General features: G+C 39.6%; 1 protein-coding gene across 2 annotated transcripts; it reads left to right on the top strand.

The window, feature by feature from the left end:
* Window positions 1-108: 108 nt before the first annotated feature.
* kdm5ba (lysine demethylase 5Ba) lies at window positions 109-18,780 on the top strand. 2 transcript variants are annotated; one of them, XM_085353202.1, is made up of 27 exons: window positions 109-408; window positions 4,409-4,486; window positions 4,848-4,970; window positions 5,828-5,998; window positions 7,962-8,087; window positions 8,760-8,853; window positions 8,979-9,085; window positions 9,198-9,356; window positions 9,495-9,614; window positions 10,710-10,868; window positions 11,198-11,379; window positions 11,671-11,833; window positions 12,014-12,133; window positions 12,313-12,507; window positions 12,749-12,930; window positions 13,291-13,415; window positions 13,516-13,666; window positions 13,993-14,113; window positions 14,308-14,663; window positions 15,107-15,245; window positions 15,328-15,507; window positions 15,654-15,812; window positions 16,310-16,729; window positions 16,893-16,983; window positions 17,074-17,258; window positions 17,346-17,609; window positions 17,728-18,780. In XM_085353202.1, exons 1-27 carry the CDS (start codon window positions 256-258, stop codon window positions 17,863-17,865), a joined length of 4,461 nt encoding a protein of 1,486 aa, XP_085209328.1. In that variant the 5' UTR covers window positions 109-255; the 3' UTR covers window positions 17,866-18,780. The 2 variants fall into 2 exon arrangements, with proteins under 2 accessions (XP_085209328.1, XP_085209329.1); XM_085353203.1 differs by lacking the exons at window positions 109-408; window positions 4,409-4,486; window positions 4,848-4,970; ... (1 more) ...; window positions 7,962-8,087; window positions 8,979-9,085 and having other exon boundaries at window positions 8,791-8,853.
* The last annotated feature ends 2,343 nt before the right edge of the window (window positions 18,781-21,123 follow it).

Genomic DNA, 21,123 nt, shown 5'->3' with positions numbered 1-21,123 from the left:
AAGTGCATGTTTGCGCACGAAAACGGCGCAAAAATGACGTTAGCCTAAATAATTCGTGGGTGTCTATTTGTCGAAGCGGACGTGTACTTCCCCTCGCTGTCAGAGCTCGTCTCCAACTAGATAATTCGTCTTTGAGTTCAATGAGTGGAGAGTGGACATGAACTGAAAGACTGGAGATCAAAGCAAGCACAGACGGCTTGGAACCCCCCTTTTTTTAAAAAATATTTCAGCTGGAGTCATAACGAAGATGCAACGATGACTCAGCCGCAGGTGAATGAGTTCATTCCTCCTCCCGAGTGCCCTGTTTTTGAGCCCAGCTGGGAGGAATTTGCCGACCCTTTTGCGTACATCAACAAAATACGACCAATTGCAGAGAAAACTGGTATCTGCAAGATCCGACCACCGCCGGTGAGTAATTCTTTTATTTTTTTTACAATTATTCGTGGTGTTTGCACGGTGTGCTGGCCTCTGCCGCTGTGGCTAATTTAGAAGGCAAAGTTGTGTTTTTAAGACAGGTTTCAACATGGCGGATTGCGCCTGCGAGTAAGAATAGTGAGCTAGCCCGAGCTGGACTGTGTTGTGTTTGTAACGGCAATGGGAAGCTCTCAGACACATGCCATTCAAGAGGAAACCTGTGTCCTGGTCGGGCTTAGTCGTAAAAACAAACCAGCCTGGATTCATGATAGAGGGTCGCCCAACTTAAAGAGCGCTATAAAAAAAATAATTCAAACGCAAAAGTTTGCCTGTACGCAAAATATGATGCAAATTGTTTACGTTAGCGCAGAATGAAGTGCTTCCTGGAGTCTGCGCACGGAAATGGCTCGCCTAGACTTGACCTACTAATAATTTAACAACCATTTCTGCGCACTTGGTTAAATGTAAAGTCCAAGTATCTGAGCAGGATTTGACGGATTTAGACAGGGTGAATTAACCTGACTAGCATCAGTCGGGGCCCGTTTAAAGCCGCAGTTTTCTGACATCTCACGCTGGCTAACGTACGTGCTCGGTGGCCAACTGTTTATGGAGAAAAGGGTCGTAGAAACACGGCACTCAGTGGGGGACACTGTTTCTCTCTTTCATCGTAGTTTTATCAACTTTATCCACTCAAATTACGGTTATTCTCGACTGCTACTAGCGTTAGTTTATTAACCAGATAGTTTTATACTTGCTGGCTAATCTTTATTTCGCTATTATGGAAGCAAATCCAGGGCTATTTTTTAATAATAATTCTAATTGGACGATTAGCCTGGCGTAATCTACACCTCTCTAACGTCTCAGGGGTCAAATATCAAAGTCTGTAAGGAAATACTGACAATAAAATGGCTTTCCCCCCCTTAAATATCTTAGAGCTAACATAATGCAAAAATAATGTCCCATTGACCTTATTTCTGAGACATGTGACAGTAGTGGGCATATATTTTATTCAAGGGTGTGTCCATGCGTTAAAAGGGTAGATTGAACTGATTTTTTTTCTTTCTTTTTTTTTTTTTTAAATATGCCTGACGTAATTTTTTCCAGGTATTCTCTATGTCAACTTAAAAAGATAAAATATATATTTATTTTTTGCAAGGTCCTTGACATGGGTGGAAATGTTTTAACATGTGTGCATGCGTCTAAAGCAGAAATCAGGAAGCATGAAAAAAAGGAGAAAAAAAAAAGCTTATTTTGCACACTTTAACCCGTTGGGTATGAGTACAAGGGATTGAATTGTCATCAAAAGCGGATGGGTGGGGTGACTGCTTTCAGTGTTTGCTGGGTAAATGGCTGAAATGCACAGCTCATGTAAACAAAAGAAGCCAGTGGGGTAAATGTGAGCAAAGATTAGCTGCTGATAGTAGTTGGATTGATATTCGAGATCTATTTGTGCTGTCTAAACTATGATTTACATTTCACAATTATAAGTCAGCACCAGCAGTTTATTCTGGAATGTTTTGATCAAAATGTGGCTCAGGCAGACCAATAAATAATCTTAAATCCTTGAAGTGATGGAAACTGGGCTCTTGAGCTGGGTTTTCTACCAGGACAAATTTATAAGTTTGTAATTTTAATGTGTTTTTTTTTTTTTTTTTAAAAACTGTTATTAATGTCTATTTGTGAAGAGAGAGATCCTGGAGTTTTATTTTTTGTCTGCAAATTGTGTGTGCAAATGGTGTATACAATCCAGAGATTATAGATTGGCTCTTATTTGAGAGCCCTGTTTCTTTGTTTCATTATTCTCTTTTAACCCTTTCCCATGTACAAACGGTTCAGACAATGTTTGAAAAAGGAAGTAAACACTGCACCACAACCTGTTTTCGATCAGTGATTTTTATTTGGTGCACGGTATACAGGTAGAGTTTCCTTCAGGGTTTTACATGGATCACATTTTGACTATAGAGGTTAGCGCACATGCAGATGATTTTCGGGGACATTGCCAGGCCTGTTTGTGGTTAATTTCTCACAATTGTATTTGTCATTTTGGATTGAGATTGGAGGGCCTGAGTCATGTAGAGACCAGAATTTGTGCTTGCAGTCTTAACTACCATGGTCAGACTTGTGGAGGATGGTCAGTAAAACAGAGCACATTTCTATTTGTTTTCAAAAATGATTGTTTTGCTTTGGTCCCACAACATTTGTTAGACTAATCCAACAATAAGGTGGTGTTAATGCAGCTGTTGTTATCTCTTCTCTGGCCAGCATTTCACTCATTGTCCAGGCCCAGTAAATCTTGACTGTGACATTTTAAAGAGCCTCTGGTAACGCTGCACACAGTAGGCAGTCAGCCTTAACAGTAAATGTTTGTGTTCATTTTTAAGAAATGTTGCAATAGTTGAAGATTGAAACACATCAGGAGCGTTAGACTAATTTGCAGGTCTCATTATCAGCCTGTATATGTAAATTTGCCACATTTCCTTCTCATTACAGTACTGTTTCAGTTGGTTTGGCATGTAAATGTAGTCGTCTTAAAAGAGAAAACAGACCTGTTTTGTTTTTTGTTTTTTAAGTAAAAATGGCTCCCCTTTTTGTATACTTATCACAGGTTAGGATGTTATCACAAATGACTAAAAGTTACAAAATCATAATCTATTGATATTAGATCCTACAGTGCAAACATTGCTGTTTACAGCATCTGTTCATCTATTTTCCATCAGTATTAATAATATTTAGACGATTCAAAAAATGCTAACAATGCCATTGAAACATTAAAGAAAATGTAACCTGCATGTTTTGTTTAGTTTTGAATAACAATGATAATTTTCTACCCGAATGCTTCATGTTCTGACTCTAAGAATCCCACAGACTGAACATTTTGGCCTTTTTGACTCCAGAATAGACAAAACAGTACATTGGAAGACGTCACTTTAGGCACAGAAAGTTTAATGGATACATGTTCACAATGTGGAAACTCTATCGACTAAACATTAGTCAATAATAAAAGGCACAATGCAACAACAAATAACTGAGAGAAGCTGTGGCTGCAGATTTATTGGGAGGTTTCTGTATAGTTGTTTTTATGAGTGCTTGTTACGCTATAGAAGAACAAATGTGAAACCTGAAAAGCTTATCTCCACAATAAACTTTTTTTTTTTCTTTTTTTTTCTTTTTTTTTTTTGTTTACTGTTCTTTGTTCTTAGGAAGCAGTTGAGACTGTCCTTTAACTGTATGACAGCATTTACCATTATCGGTTTGATAATATGTGAGAATAACACAGTTATAATAACACTGTTTTGTATCACACATTGAACTGTACAAAATTGAGATCATTTTCCTGAATCTTGAACTTGCACTTACAACTAGTCGTACAGGAAGTTGTGCAGTATAGCATGGTTAGTGTTTTAGTTTGTAAGACAGTTGTTTTGCTCAGTTGCTTCGCATGCGGTTAGACATCGAAGTGAAGTTTGTGTTTTTAAGTGAAAGTGGGGACAGGTTCTGTTAAATAATAGCTAATTAGCAGAAATAAAGAGAACCTATGTTTGACAAATTTACTACCTTTTTGTCATATTTACACTCATTATATTTAATAGCATTAAAATGTTGACTTTTCTGAAACAATGGCTTACTGTTTCTCATTATGCAATTGTCTTTGCCTCATTCTTATGTGCCAAGCTGCAGTACTCACATCTTATTTTCAGGTATTGAAATTGAAGTATTTACATGGAGCTCAGATGGGTATAAAGCCTGAAAGACTAAAGCCTAATTAATTTGGTAACATCAGCTTTTTCCTCTATGTTGGTTCATTTGAGTGTAATGATGATGATTACTGCAAGTAGACTTGGAATCTTGCTGTATATGATGATACCGCTGAAACTGAAAAATGTGCAAACAAAAGCATGTTTCAGTGAGTCTAATCGTCACAGCTTTAGTCTAATCTTGCTTAAAATGGTCTGTCTTTTTATTTTGTTTTTTGTTTTTCCTTTACTCATTTCAGGATTGGCAGCCACCGTTTGCTTGTGATGTCGACAGACTTAAATTCACACCGCGAATACAACGGCTCAATGAGCTTGAGGTACATTTGTCATCTTTATATATTTACAAAATCCAGTTTTGCTCATCTCTTGTATTCAGGTATTGCCTCACTCGCTGTGCTTTTGTTCATTGTCCTTCAAAAAAAAAATATGGCAGCATCGTCAAAATATCTGATTCACTATCATGTCATGGTGAGCCGTGAAAAGACTGCAGACATATTTCCCTCTTTTAAAAAATGTTAATACTAGTAGGAGAGAATCAAAAAGATAGTAACTCAGTCATTTTATTTCTTTATTTTTTGTACTCTTCTTTTTGGAGCACTTAGTACTTCTCAGGTTATTTTCTTACAACTCCAATGCTTATTGTTTGAGGAGCTAAACAATTTTTCTTTTTTCCTTAAGGCTCAGACCAGAGTTAAACTCAACTTCCTGGATCAAATAGCAAAATTCTGGGAGCTACAAGGATGCAAACTGAAAATTCCTCAAGTGGAAAGAAAGATTCTGGATCTGTACCAACTGAATAAGGTGTGAAAATCCCCACTAGTGCTACAGTTATGAATCTAAGAGGGTGATCATGAATACGTTACAACTGAATTACAATTGATTTTTATGACTTGTGAATCAGCAGATGGGTGACAAATTAAAGGAAAAACCTGAACATTTAAGTACTACAGTGAGGAGCTGTGAGGCTAAGTATAAGAGGAGGGGGGGATCATTTAGCTCAGTGGCCTCAAACTAGGGTTTGTGAGTCACAGATTGGGTAATTACATTAACATGTTATGGTACCTGGCATGTAGTGGCACGTAAATGCATCATCTGCGGTTGAGCTAATTAGCACAATGGAAAAATATTTTTAAGTCAGTTCACATTACTAAGTAATACAAAAGCCAAACCAGCTAAAATTAGAAAGTATGACAACATTTACCTCGATCTTGGCTTTATCGAGAATGGCAATGGAAGACCAAAATGTGTTGTTTGTCTTCGAGTGTTAGTAAATGAAGCCAGCCAACCTAAAGCGGCATCTCATCACAAAGCACCCAGAGTTTTATCAGCATGAGGATTTTAAAGGGGTTCTTAAAATTTTTTTACACCCCTATAAGGGTGCTTAGTTAATCTGATTTAACTAAGATTGTTTGGTTTCACTTGTCCTGGTGAAAGTAACACCCTCAATAGTGGCTTAGACTCCAATCTGAGCTGGGAAAAACCTGCACCCCAGCTGGGAGCAGAGACTTGGAAAATGATTTTCCTACTAAGACAATTCATCTCCATTATTTATTTTTTTTATTTTTTTTAATTTGTCACTTGTCAGTACAACAACTTTCTACACCAGTGAACTTGCCTTACTTGATATTTAATTTATTATTTCACTTATTTCACGCAAGTTGGTGAACGAAGAGGGTGGTTTTGATGCAGTCTGCAGAGAACGCCGCTGGACTAAGATTTCCGTCAAGATGGGCTTTGCTCCAGGAAAGGCTATTGGCTCCCATCTGCGGGCACACTATGAGCGAATCCTCTACCCATATAACCTTTTCCAGACTGGAGCCAATCTCTCTGTACGTACTCTCACCTGTTTTCTTTTTACAGAGTAACAGTAGGCAGTCTGGTTCACAGCTGGCTGGATGTTTATTGGAAGACTCTGCAATCCATTAGTTTCTTCCAAGATGTACACAGGAGATGAACTCAGGAGCAATGACCGGGGACTGCTTGTTTGCAGGCTAAATGCACATGAAATTATTGGTTGGATTATAATGACAGAAAAATAATTATTTTAATGGAATAAATGTGGAATATGATGGAAACAACAGCCTGGTCTTAAGCACTTTAGTGTCTTATTGAGTCTTCTCACCCACAGTGATACTGTGCACAGTTATCAAAGAGTAACGGGGGGGTTATTTTGTGATTTTTTTTTTTTTAATTTATTTATTTATTTTGTGCTTCAGAGGTTAGATCAACCAGAAGCCTGTAGTACAAAGCAGGCATGTGAAAGTAACTCCAGGGTTAACCCTGGGTTTTCAAAATTGCAATAGCAGTTCAATTCTTGCTGGAGTACATCTCCATGGTAACTTATACTGCAGACCTAACTGCCTCCTGAGTAAGCTATGTTCTAGTTTAGAGGTCAGCAGGTGTGAAATCTACACTTAGTGACTGATCAAATCTCTGGAAAATGGCGTCACAATTCCCAGAAGATTCCACACGGAATCAGTGTGGATGGTCTAAAGAACAGGGCACCTATTTGTGCTTGTTGACCTTATATAAAATTTGCAAGTAGAGTAATTCTACATGTGAACGATGTCTCTATATTTAATCCTTACACTCATATTGTCAAATACCACTGCAGCTGATGGATTGAAAAGGAAAACTATCATAAGCACATCTAAACATTAATTTAATGGAACAACAATTATATTAACTGTCAGACACTCCCACGTCTTAATAATATAGCTGTGATACTAAGAAGGTTGTTAACTTGCAGTGTCAGCATTTTTGCCAGCTTTCCTTCCTGGTTTTAAATAGGCTAAACTTTATTAATGTAGTAGACCTTTTCCAGTCTCACTGGCCAAAGAGCTTTTCGGTGCTTATCCTGTTACAGACATTCGTACCACTTATTTGTAATATACTTTAAGCTTGTTTTATGTGTTAATTCTCCATATTTTTCTAATAGATTTAGCTTTCTTTGTAAAGCCAGCCATTCAGCCAGTGGACCTGTCCATGTTTGTTACTGGTCAGATGCCATTAATGTCACCTCTTTCATGTTAATGTGCTGGTAGCTAGATTGGGGAAACCCTGGGTTATACTTACTGAGTTATGCGCTCAGCTTCATGTGACCACGTAACCTGATTGTTGATCTTAGGGTAAGTGAAACCAGATAACAGACAGGACATCCTGGTTATGTTAAATTGGCCTTGTAGTACAGACCTCAGGACTACAAAGCATGTAGTACTGTTGCTTAACCTTCATCCAGTACACACCAAAAACGGTGCAGTTCAGTCTCTTGACAGTGTCTTGAAAGCAAATGAGTATGAAGGAATTTTATTTGCACTTGATGTGCTTTTATTGTAAAAGTTTCCACCATGTAAATTCAAGTGTTTTATGACCTTCCATTATGCACACACCAAAATAAGGTGTTGTCAGAGTGACTTTTCCAGTGTAAGAAAGACTGATTTTATCCAACACAAATTCCTAAAAGTTAAAACTGACAGTAAAAATTCACTGGGAACATATTTAGTTGCAGGTATCTTGCAAGTTTGACTTAAACTTTGAGATCTGTTGACAGATCTACACTCTGACTGACATTTCTTTTTTGATGTCTTTAAATAGAAGCATCACAGCGGTAAAACTTTTGACTTTTTGAAACTCATATACTCAATTCTGGTACTTTCAAATGTTGACAACCATGTTTGAATGTAGAGATCCTCAGATATTTGATAATTAAATCGTTGCCAGTTTTTAATCTTTTTTTGGGGGGGGCAGGGGGTTCTGTGTGTTTAATTTGGTGTCATTCACGTCTTCCTACAGGCAGCCACCTTGACCAATGACACTAAAGATAAGGAGTACACCCCTCACGACCTGCCGCAGCGCCAATCTGTCCAGCCCCAGGAGACCTGCAGCATTGCTCGCCGAGCCAAACGAATGAGATCTGAGGTGAGTCTGTCATCTTTGACATTTCCCTCTGAATCATAACTTCTTTGTGTTATGGATTTTACTCTGAAATTCTTAAAACTCTATTTAATTGTTAGGCTTTGATTAACTCATTTTCACCTATAAGGTCAGGTCAATAATTGTTACTGGCTGCTGGCAGTAGAGTTCGTTCTCCAGATTTGTGGTTACTTTAAACAACGATGGCCTCCTTTAACCATCTGATCTCCAGCGAAGCTAATTGATGCCTTTGAAGCAGGCAAAGGCTATAAAAAGGTAGTTTACACTGACTGTAATGGAGGATAAAGGAACTGTGAAAGTTGCAGCAAAACAGCAGGAACCAGAAAACCACATGTCTGCTGGGCATTTAGGCAAAACACAACTCCCTGTTGACTGCAGAAGAACTGCAGGAAGGCTTAGCTGACGCATGAGTAGTGGGCACTGTTCCAGTGTGCAGCATTCTTAATGACTCTGCTGCATGCGTTTTTTTGGGGTTTTTTTTTTAATTTATTATTAATTTTTTAAAAATAAAGTGTTGTGCATTTGTCTTGACAGGCTTTTGTTTCAGCTCTAAAACAAGATGTTTCTATGTCTTGTCATTATGACAGCATTTTACTAGTTATATTCCCACATTAGTTTTGAAAGTACAGCTGACTCTGTTTCTGACTCTTGCTGCAGAGGGGCTATGTCAAAAGTGAACCCAGAGAAGTTCGTGAGACTCGTCCCAACCTGAGGAGGAGGATGGGAACATTTGTTGCCAAGCCAGAACCTGGTAAGAAAAATAAACCTGACCTGTACTGATATATTTATAAATAGAAATAATTGGTTTGTGTAATGGGTCTGAGTGTTATTGGGGACTCCTGAAGCCTCCAATCAATCTTCGTCCTTGTCTTTCAGTGAGAATGGCAGTCACTGAGGTGAAAAAGGAGCCCATTGATCACAAGGATACAACTGAATATGAAGAAACTGTATTAGATAAAATTATCAAACCTCCAGTGAATAAAGTAAATGTTTCCCTATGTACTAAATTTATTGGCCAACTACTTTTTGTTACATGATTCAAACATGGATCTATTTTGTACACAGTACATCCTCATAAGTGTTCTGTCTCATCAGGTGGACCACTACATGTGTCTGGTGTGTGGCAGTGGAAGCGCTGAGGACCGCCTGCTATTATGCGACGGCTGCGATGACAGCTATCACATCTTCTGTCTCATCCCTCCGCTCCACGATGTTCCCAGAGGCGACTGGAGATGCCCCAGGTGCCTGGTTGAGGTGAGCTATACCTCCTGCCCCCTCAGGAAGCTCAAGTCACCGTGAACTGGAGTGTAGTCTCCCATCTGACATGTACAATTATAGTATAATCCCAAGTGGCTTGTTTTAACTTCATATACAATCTTTTGGTTTTGACAGGAATGTGGCAAACCAGCTGTTGCATTTGGCTTTGAGCAGGCCAGCAGGAGCTACACCCTCCAAACTTTTGGAGACATGGCTGACTCCTTCAAGTCTGATTATTTCAATATGCCAGTTCATGTGAGTTTTCATCACACATACACTGAGTAGCCTTTAGTCTGTTTTGTTGATACTTGCAGTTCATTTTAGTCAAAAGTAAAGTCTTTAAGTTCCAGTTTCTTGTTTCTGTTTATTGATGTCAGCAGCTTAATAGTTTAGAAATGTAAGCGTGAAGGTTCTCTATATACAACAAAAACGGGCTAAATGGACACTCTCTGAATAATTCCTCTTTTTCAAACCATTCTCTATAAACAGAGGTGGTTTTGTGGGGAAGATTTCAGCACATGAAATCCTCAAACCAGTCAGACTGGCACCTACAACCACACATGTTCAGTGTCATTTAAATCACCTTTCTTCCTCATTTGCGATACTCATTTGTGATAGCTGCTGCCATGTGATTGGCTAATTAGACACCTGCATTAATAAGCAGTTGACCAGACCTATCTAATGAATTGGCCAATGACTTTATGCTATAATAATGTCTTTTAACCAACGATCAACATAAATGAGAATTTCATCATATTTTTCAGCTCAAACATATGAGCACTAATATGAAACACATACTAGATTAAGTTATTACTAAGTACAATTATGATAAGTTGGGGAAGTGGAAGGAATTTATTTAAATTTATTTCACTATTCAGAAATTTTAAACACACACATACAGGCCATGATAGAAATAGAATAACAACAATCAGAAGTGAAAACAAAACAAATTGAGAAATTCTTTAATATGCTCCAGTTTGCTGCTTTTTTTTTTTTTTTTTTTAACCACGTTGTAAGCAACTTTGAGTATTTCTTACATTTCTTACCAGAAGTGATGTAAATCTAGTTTTCCCACAACTTTATTTATTTATGCTATTGAATGTCCTCCAAATGTGACAGCTTGCACAATCAAAACAGAGGCTGCACTGGCTCTTACTAACTGCTCTGTGCGCAACACCATAACAATGTACAAAATGAAAGTATTCCAGTGCACGAAAGTGCCGTTTTCATCATAAACCAGTTTTTTTTTGGTTTTTTTAAAAAAAACAAGGAAAACGGCCCTGGATTCCATTATGATTATAAATGCTTTAATATAAATCCTTCATTTATTTTTTTCTTAATTCTATTAAGATGGTGCCTACTGAGCTGGTGGAGAAGGAGTTCTGGCGTCTAGTGAGTACCATCGAGGAGGATGTGACTGTGGAGTATGGAGCAGACATCGCCTCCAAGGAGTTTGGGAGTGGTTTTCCCGTGAGAAACGGCCATTTTGAAGTTTCTCCTGAGGATGAGGTACAAATTGTCTGTCATGGGAATGTATTGTGCCTTCTCTCTGTGAAAATGCTTTGTCTCCTTTTGTTTTCTTTAAAGCATTAAATATCAATAAACAATAGAAAAAAATATATAGTTGTCTATATAAGACTAATATTTTCATGTATATTAATGTTTTTAATTTCTCAAAGCATGGTAACTTTTACAGCTGAATTATCACCAAAAGTGGTGTTAGATTTCTGGCAGGCAACAGTAAAAATAAGCGTGACTGATGTTTGCAGTCGCATATTAAAAGTTTTCTGGGCTATATCTGAGTGAGTGGAGTATTTAGACCTGTGTCTTACCCGCAGCATTACCTGACCAGCGGCTGGAACTTGAACAATATGCCGGTCCTCGATGCCTCGGTGCTGACTCACATTACAGCCGACATCTGTGGCATGAAGGTACCCTGGCTGTACGTGGGCATGTGTTTTTCCTCTTTCTGCTGGCACATCGAGGACCACTGGAGCTACTCCATAAACTATCTTCACTGGTACAGTGGACTTTTTAACTCTATTGTGTAACTGTGATGATGATGATTTTTAATTTGGGAGTTTGGATTTTTTTTTTTTTTTTTTTAAACTCTAAAAGCAGTTTTGTGTGTGTGTATATGTGTACATTAGAAACGCATCTCATCTGAACTTCAAAATCAAGGAAAAACCAAACGGACAGGAGCGTGTCACTCCATTGTGAAACTTATTTATAATGCATAAAACTGTGTTACATGCGGGGTTACCGTGATTGGGGTTTTTTTTGTTACTAAGAGGTTTGTCCACATGTGCAGGGGTGAGCCTAAGACGTGGTATGGGGCTCCTGGTTATGCTGCAGAGCACCTCGAAGCGGTCATGAAGAAACTAGCTCCTGAGCTGTTTGAGTCTCAGCCAGACCTCCTTCATCAGCTGGTCACCATCATGAATCCCAACACGCTGATGAACAACGGCGTCCCGGTAAATAAAAACAGTGAAGACAAATTTGCGCATACATGATTTTCTCACACAATTATGGAAATCAAATTAAAAAGATTTAAATGTCAACATTGTTTAAACTGTTTTACTCATTTGTTTTGAGATTGAATTCATTTTAAAACGACTTCATGGAACATTTCTTTCTTGTATTTTCACCTGTAGATTTATCGCACCAACCAGTGTGCAGGTGAGTTCGTCATCACTTTCCCCAGAGCTTACCACAGTGGATTCAACCAGGGTTTCAACTTTGCTGAAGCGGTCAACTTCTGCACAATGGACTGGGTAAGAAATGTTTTATTATGTATCACATAATACTATACTTAGTTTTCAGTTTGTTTCACTAAGCTTAATCCAGGATTAGACCCTAAACAGAAGCTTGTTGTTACTAATATTACTGTTTTGGCGCCACATGATTGACTCATTCCTCTTGAACACCCCTTGATCTCCATGTTTTCTGATAGATGCCCCTTGGCCGTGGCTGTGTGGCTCACTATCGTCAGCTGAACAGATACTGCGTCTTCTCCCACGATGAGATGGTTTGCAACATGGCCATTAAAGCTGACACGATAGATGTCAACCTGGCCGCCACTCTGCATGAGGATATGGTTATCATGATCCAACAGGAGAAGGAACTACGAGAGAAAATCACTAAAAAGGTGAGGAGCTTCATCCTCAGTATCCAGTGTTTTTAAACATGCACATTACAACCATCAAAAAAGAAGCACAAAATAACAGATTTCATCTATCAGACTGAAATAAGGGAGAACTTAAAATTTTTAAAGATGTTTGTCACAATATAAGTTTCCACTCGAGAGATCTTGTTTTTTAGGTACACATATGTCACATTTGGCTCCTCTGTCTCTTGTGCTGCTCTAACGACTGAATCTGTGTCCCCAGGGTGTGATGCAGTCTCGACAGGTTGATTATGAGGTGCTCCCAGACGAGGCGCGGCAGTGTTTCAAGTGTCTGACCACCTGTTACCTGTCTGGCATCACCTGTGCCTGCAGTCCTGACAAGATGGTTTGCCTGTACCACACCCAGAACCTCTGCTCTTGTCCTCCTATCAACCTCACACTCCAGTAAGTAATTAATCAGAGGAACACTGCATACTCATTTTCATATTCATTTCTCTTCTCATGTACTGTCACAGCTGTGTGGCCTACTTTAAATGTTACGTGAAGTAAAAGTTGGAGCAAATTTTCCCTGAAAGCAAAAACATAAAAAATTAAGCACTGTTTCACAAAAAAAGTAACTTATACTTTCACCAACTACTAGTCAACCTACAAATATTAAGCTGTGCAAGGCCAGCCTGCCTTTTTTATAAAGACAAGGTTTGGAGCTTGCAATGTTTGGCAGAGGCGATTATGACTTTCTGCTGAAAACTGACATGGCAGTTATCAGTTTATTCACCAAGTTTTGTTTTTCTTTTTTTCGTCCAGTTACAAGTTTACACTGGATGAGTTGTACCCATTGATGGCATCTGTGAAGCTGCGTGCCAATTCATATAAAGACTGGGTGTCTAATGTCCAGGACATTGTGGAAAACAAAGGAACCAAGAAAAAAGGTGCCACCACAGTGATGCACTTTCTGTAATCTCAGCGAGTTACTCAAATGTTAACGTGTAGTTTGGACTCTTCTAACGAACTCTTGTTTTTCCTGGTTAGGGTTGGAGGATCTTCACATCCTGGTAGAGCAAGCGGAAACAAAGGCGTTTCCTCAAAGCAGCCTCCTGGATCAGCTGCGTACAATTGCCTCAGAGGCCGATAAAGTTTCTGTGACGGCACAGCAGCTTCTCAACGGGAAGAGGCAGACGAGGTACTGAAATCTGATTTGAAATGTTCCACGCTGCTCGTGGCTCCATCTTTAGTTCTGTGAAACGGCCATGTTGATTCAGTTTCATATAAGGTCACACAAGATATTACACAATTATGTCATGTTCTTGTTATTTTCTGGAACAACCCGTTTTGTGGGACAGATTTCCAATTTGTGCTAGTGTGAGCTTACTCACATTTATGCAAATTGCTGTTGTTGAGCTTATCTGCTCGGCCGTTTTCTTTATTTTTTTTCTTCTTTTTTTTTTCTTTTTTTTTGCCAGTCAAAGTGCTAAGTGGTGTGTAAATCAGTTTTAATCTGTGTTTCAGGTACCGCTCTGGGGGAGGCAAGTCCCAAAGCCAGAATGAGTTAACTGTGGAGGAGCTGAGGTCATTTGTCAAACAACTGGACAGCCTGCCATGTAACATCCGACAGGCTCCTTTACTGAAGGTTTGTTTATTTAAAAAGTAAATACAATTTTTAATTGTATAAATTTAATTATTCCAAGCTATTAGTCTCTTGAGAAAATTGCTTCAACTTCAGTCCTTATGTGTCCAAGGTTTGGCAGTATCTCTAGACTTTAGATTTGTAAGGTGTGGCCGAGGTAATATTGCAACGTCATACCTGTTGGATGTGATCTACAGGATCTTTTGACTCGGGTGGATGACTTCCAGCAGCGCAGTGAATGCCTCCTTTCTGATGAGTCACCCAGCGCGCTGGAGCTGCAGGACCTGCTGGATGTGAGTCTGGGCCTGGACGTGGAACTGCCGCAGCTACCCCTTCTCAGAGAGAGACTGGAGCAGGCTCGATGGTTGGAGACCGTTCAGCAAGCCAGCAGTCGGCCGGACAGCTTGTGTCTGGACACGATGAGGAGGCTGATAGACCAGGGTGTGGGCCTGGCCCCTCACAGCTCTGTGGAGAGGGCCATGGCTCGTCTGCAGGAGTTGCTGACAGTGTCAGAGCAGTGGGAGGAGCGAGTGCTCAGTCTCCTGGAGGCCAGGTGAGATATGACGGTTCACATCTTCTTTCATGCTCACATCATGATGACAGAAGGCAGAAATGAAGAAAATCCAAGGTTATTGCAACTAATGAACTCTATGAAAATGCAGTAAAATTCACATTTTGTGTTGTGTGAAAGTGTAAAACCAGCTGAAAACTTCAGACGGAGTGAAATGTGCCACATCTGTAGAGCTGGGTCGTGGTGGATAAAAGTGGATTATGGTGCTGTGACAGGCAGGCGAACATTTTTCTTGTAAAACAAAGGGGGGCCTAGCAAAAAAAGTTTGGGAACCACTGGCTTAACCCATTAATAGATAAACATAAACCAAATACTACAAATGAGCTTATGGTCTTTCATTTTTAGAAATGTCTATTTTATTTCTTTATCACTTGTATAAAACCTAAACATCTACACTGTTTTCTAACCCTGACGCCTCTTCACAGGCCATATCAGGGCATAGAAACCCTTGTAGCTGCTCTGCAGGAAGTAGAAAACATCCCTGCTTATCTGCCCAACTGTCTGCAGCTGAAGGATGTCGTCACCAAGGCCAAAAAATGGCTCCATGAAGCTGAAACACTGCAGGTAAAAATCATACTTTATGCTTTCAGCACTTTAGTTTGAGTAATGGGTGAAACTGAATTATTAATCTTGTCTGTGCTTACAGCTTGGGGGACGTATTCCTGTGCTCGACATTCTCTCTGAGCTGGTTCTCAGAGCAGAGGGCATCCCAGTGAAGCTCGACCCGCTCAGTCGACTGGAGGCCCTTGTCAGTGATGTCAAGAGCTGGAAGGAGACGGCCGCAAAGACATTCCTATTGAAAAACTCCCCTTTCTCACTTCTAGAGGTAAATGCGTATGCAAATGTGGCTGACCAATTTAATCATTATGCATCAGTATGAAAATTTAGTGCCAGATATCACAAAACTACAAGTGTGGCAAATTACCTGAACTTGAAAAGCGCCTCTAATAGAATTTGTCATCATGTTTTCAGGTCCTCTGCCCAAGGTGTGACATCGGATCTGCACATCAGAAGTCAAAATCTAAAAAAGTGAAAGAAGCTCCACAGATCATTAAAAAGACTTTAACAAAACTGGACTCTTTGTGTGATGTAGAGAGAGCTCTCTCTGAGAGTAAGGACTCTGCCTCTGCTGTAAGTATGGCTGCATCAAATTTTCTTTTTCTCTGGTAACTTTTTCAGTATAGTTAGGACTAAAAACCAGCTCTTGTATAGTTTCCTTTACTCCAGAATCCTTCTTTGTTAAGAAGTGCTGTTTTTTTTTTTTTTTTTTTCTTTTTAACTTATAAACAGATAAAAACGGATCTTTTTATTTATTCACTTGTTCTTCTTTACTCTGTCAGTAAATATTGTCTATGAATGCCATTTCAACCATTTAACCTAGTATTAGAAGCAGTGACTCTGACTCTATCTTGGTCACCTTTAGTAGGTTAACCTAGCATTAAACGAGGTTTAGTAGGCACAAATCTGTGTAACGATGAGTGGAGGGTTCCTCAGAAAATGAATGGGGGGGGGAAAAATATGATTTCCTTTATTAGAAGTCTCATCAGGGAAAGTTCATATATTAATAGAGACATTGGCATTAGGCTTCAGATTAGTTTTTAATTTCATCTAATTTTCTCTCCTCACAGATGACCACTCTCGCCGAGGTCCGACAGAGGGAGATGGAGATCTTACTGTCTCTGAGGTCTTCAAACGAGTCAAAGCTCCTTCCTGCTGAAAGCTGTTGTGCACTTAGTGTTTGTGTTTGCCAAAAGGCTCCCTCAGGAGCCATGATGCAGTGCGAGCTCTGTCGAGACATTTTCCACTGCGGGTGTGTTACAACAACCGCAGAACTTGAGTACGGTCAGGCCTGGCTGTGCCCGCTGTGCCAGCGGTCGAGAAAACCACCTCTGGACAAAGTCCTGCCCCTGCTGGCCTCCCTTCAGAGGATTCGGGTCCGCCTGCCAGAGGGCGACGCTCTGCGGTTCCTCATCGAGAGGACTGTGAGATGGCAGCACAGAGTCCAGCAAGCCTGCGCAGATGGAGTACTCGAGAACGTGTCAAAGATGGTCAGTGTCTTTTATTTTGTAAACATTGTTGTTGATTTAAGTTAAGCGTTTGTGGTCTGAATTATTGTGATTCACCATCAGGAGTCCCGTTTTCTAGACACCATCATGGAAACACTAGACACTGAGCATTTACAGTCACTGATGGCGTTTTTAATTGTTTCAGGTGAGAGTTGGACCTAGAGAGTCTTCACATTTGCCTCAGGAAAAAAATGGGTCAGCTTTTTATACAGAGCACAAGTCTGTTCCGCTCCACGGTAAGTGTCAAAGCTTTTTCATTTAAGCACTCTGTGCAGTTTCACTTTTCAGAGCAACTCTGATGCTCATTTTGTTTTAATTTTTCACAGGACTTAGTCCTGAGCTGGAGGAGCTGATGGTGGAGGGATTCCTGCTGCAGGTCACTCTGCCTGAGACGGAGCAGCTGTACAGATATCTACTCTACAAACTGGTCCCCCTGCCCTCACAGAGCCCTCCCTGTGGGAACAGCACAGAACAGGACCAGAAGTCTCCAAAAGGGAGCCCTCAACACAAGGTAACAGCTCCTACTAAGTGTCACACCAAATGCATTATGCCATAATGCTCTTGTTTATTAAGTCCACTTTCCGTATGTTGTGCTTAGAATGGCGTGTCGAGCCTGAAAAAGGAGGCCGTGAACAGTCAGAGCAAGCGGACCAAGCGACGTAAGGACAGCTCCGATTCTCAGCACAGCGAGAAGGCCAAGAAGTGTCGCAAGAAAAAGCCCAAGAGAAGCAAAGAAAGGACCGAAGAATCGAAGAGAAGCGGTTCGCCCACGCACACGTCATCTGACCCTGCTCTTTCAGATTCAGAAGAGGACTACTCGCTGTGTGCTGCACCGTGGTGCAGAGAGCCAGAGGGTGATGAGGTGAGTTTCATTAGTCTGCTGCATTTACGCCAACTTATGTAAATACTTATGTGCCTGTATAGCTGAAGTTTAAGTGTACAAAGTGAAAATTTATTGTATCTCGTCTTGTCATTTTTAGGTAAACTGGGTCCAGTGTGACGGCAACTGCAATCAATGGTTTCACCAGATCTGCGTCGGCCTGTCTGCTGAGCGTGCGGAGAAGGAGGATTATGTTTGCATAAGCTGCACACAGCCAGAATACAGCAGAGCAGAATAAAGACCAAAAAGTCATGTTGAAGGATGAGCAGATTTACTGCAGATGCTGCAGCACTTAAGTGCACACCTGAACGCTGTGTGTCCTGCGGCTTCTCCCCTTTACCTTCTGGCTTGCCCTCAGTGAACATGGTGCTACTTCTTTTTCCCCAGAGTTACTAAAGACTTCTGTCACTGTTTTGTTTTGTTTGTCACATGGCTGGATTTTCAGCCAGTCAACTAATCCTTTCTGAAACTTTCCAAGACTTGATGCAGATGTGGTAACGTGTTTCAAGAACCAACAGCGCAGGGATTTTTCAACCAAAAAATGTCAGTTTGGCATTTTAGAACAGTTTGTTTTTCTTTTACATGCATCTGAACAATGTGAAACTTATCTTTTTTTCTTGTAGATTAAATATTATTTATCTAAGCAATAGCTGAACAGATTAATTGAAGGTTCAGTTTTCACCTGAGCTATATTTGTGCGTAGAAAAACTTTGATAAAATGCCTTCCTAAAGCAAAAACCCTGAAGAATTCACTTTATGACCCTATGATACACAGTTCACTTCAAATTTGTGTACACGTCAAAACCGAAATGGATCAACGATCCTTTCACAAACCACTGACTTTGATATAAAGTCAGGTTTTCCTTCTGTGATGTCTGCAGAGGAAAGTAAAAGTCCTGGATCCCATATTCCTGCTGTTGGGTGAGACTCAATTAAAGCCACAAAGTAAGAATGAACTGTCCGACATCAAAGGAATGTACATGTTGTTTTTTGGGTGGATTTTCCCTTTATGGCTGAGGCTGATATATGTGTTGGACTTAGATTTAACACAGACTGTGTGATTTATTTTGCCACGGGTATATGACCTTTTTCCTGCTCCTTTGGGTAAATAATATAATTCATATGTTGCAGTTTGCATTATAAAATAAAACGTTTGTTCCTGTACGGCTGGACTCCTCAGTACTCGGCGTTGAATACCATGAAAGTTAGTTTGTGGATTTTCAGCTGTTTTTTGTTTGTTTTTTAAATTGTGTGTGTGTGTGTGTGTGTGTGTGTGTGTGTATTTTTTTTTTCTTTTTTTTTTTCCCCCCCCCCATCCATTTTGGAAGAGGAAAAGATGTTCAGTGATCCTCAAGTCGACAGGAAATTAACACAGGTCACAGGTAAACTGATTGCTTCAGAAACAGAGTCACTTCAACCTGTTGGGGAGACTTCAGAATTTATTTTGTCTCCTTTGCTTAATAACTGTGAGCTTGTAGCATACTTCATTCAATAGAAAACACAAACTTGAGTGGGGGGGGGGGCATTTATTTGTGATTGTTTAACAGACACAGGTATTCATTGCCACTAATATAATTCCTCACATGTAAATTCAATTAACTGCAGAAAGAGCTCAGCATACACACACTATCACAGGCTCCAGTGTCTGCTGGCAAGCCAAAAATGAAATTCACTTGTTCTTTCTCAAGCACAACTTTTGACATACTATTCTTTTAAAACCCAATAAAGGGTTGTTTAGTTGGCTATCCTGTTTATTTGAACCGTTCGTAATTTAAAAGTCTATACTGTACTCTGTGGCTCATGTTTAGATACACTAACTTTGTAAAAATTTATATATAGCCCTAATTTGTGGTCAACGCTAACGTACAGGGAACAGTATGCCACAAGATACAGGTAAGAAGGCTGCTGACCAAAGAGACTGCTTCCATCAGGAAGGAGGTTCTGCAGCATCCGGTCCCGTACCAGCAGACTGAGAGACAGCTTTTTCCATCAGGCCATCAGACTGCTGAACACGTCATAGACACCTCAGCTTCACTACTGGAACTTTAACATTATGCACTCCACACTGTATATAAATGCCACTTGTTTTGCACATATTCAACTCTGTATATTTTATATATTTTATTATTATTATTATTATTATTTTATTTTATTTTTTTACTATTTAATTTGTAAAAATGTGTATACACACACACACACGTAGGAAAATATTTAGTATACACATCCAGAAATGCATACACTATTATATATTGTACATATATTTATTAGTTTCAGGTTGGCCATTCTTGTATTTTGCTCGTTTGTGTTGTTGTGTTTGCACATCTCTGTTGCTTGTGGGGCTCGCACACAAGAATTTCACTCGCATGTGCTGTGCCAGTGTGCCTGCACATGTGATGTGACAATAAAAAGTGATTTGATTTGATTTGAAGAGGAGAGGAGTTGTGCATGAGTCCGATGGCTGAGCCAACAGGTATACATCACGGGTGGTCTTACTGAACATTATGTGGATGGAGTCTCCACCAGATTTATTAATTCTATTGAATGAATTATAATAATAAAAAGAGTGATCTATGCACGTTTTCAGCAGAGTCTGAACCAATCTTTCAGAATTAAAAACAAAGTACTAATTTCTGCAATGTAGTATATGACCAATAGAGGGCGTCAAAGTAAAGGCATAAATTACATCGTCCATTTCCCAACTCTCTGTGAATGGTACTCATGGCCTTTCATCAGTGGGCCTTGATCAGTGGTTGTTGATCAATGGTCATGAGAATTTGCATAGTTAGGATGAAGGAACTGACCTCACAAGGATGTTAAACTCGTTTTTTTTTTAGTTTTTTTTTTTTTTTTTAATCAAGGGCCACATACAGCCCACTTTGATCTTAAACCGGCCAGACCACTGAAACCCTCCTTTCTATTGTTGTAAAGATGATTACCTGCACATTTAACCCCTGAAATAGTTTAATATAAGAAAAAGAAGTACTATTCTGACAGTATATCCTACATTTTCCACATGATATAGAAATTCTGCTGGAGGAAATGAAAGAAATCTTTCAGTGCTACACTTTGGGCTTAAATTTTAAGAAATGTGTAAAATTACAGAAGAAATTCTGGTAACTCAGCCCAGACAGTCTGTGTTCTTCTCTAAAGTAGACAAGGCAGGACGTGGATACTCTCAGTTTTGACAGACTCACTTAGTGCACACTTAAAATAGTTTAGGCCTCTGTAATGCATGCATGCAAATCTAAAGAAACTATTTTCACATCCTGTAAAGCTTTACCATCTGCACCTTCTGTAACATATTTTCACTAATCTAAGAGATCATTTTTGTTGGTCTAATGCTATTTTACTCGACAGTCCTGCTGTCGGTTATAATGTGCACAATGTAATATGTGGACTTTTAGTGCCTTCAGAAATGCCTTAAACAGTTGTGCTAATTATATGAACTACTTAGTTTATATTAGTAAGAAGTAAATAGTAAACATTCCTCTGGTTT

Source organism: Diplotaxodon limnothrissa, linkage group LG5 (genome assembly GCF_057381915.1).
Source record: "Diplotaxodon limnothrissa isolate DT_005_m linkage group LG5, D_limnothrissa_male_GT1.1, whole genome shotgun sequence".
In the NCBI taxonomy this organism is placed as follows: domain Eukaryota; kingdom Metazoa; phylum Chordata; class Actinopteri; order Cichliformes; family Cichlidae; genus Diplotaxodon; species Diplotaxodon limnothrissa.
This window is presented reverse-complemented; position numbering and strand designations above follow the sequence as displayed.

Excerpts from the sequence above, each read along its gene's own strand:
- kdm5ba (XM_085353202.1), top strand. The coding sequence starts at position 256 with ATGACTCAGCCGCAGGTGAATGAGTTCATTCCTCCTCCCGAGTGCCCT. Across the intron at positions 4,487-4,847 it reads AACGGCTCAATGAGCTTGAG|GCTCAGACCAGAGTTAAACT; the intron begins GTACATTTGTCA and ends TTTTTCCTTAAG. Across the intron at positions 15,246-15,327 it reads ATGAAGCTGAAACACTGCAG|CTTGGGGGACGTATTCCTGT; the intron begins GTAAAAATCATA and ends CTGTGCTTACAG.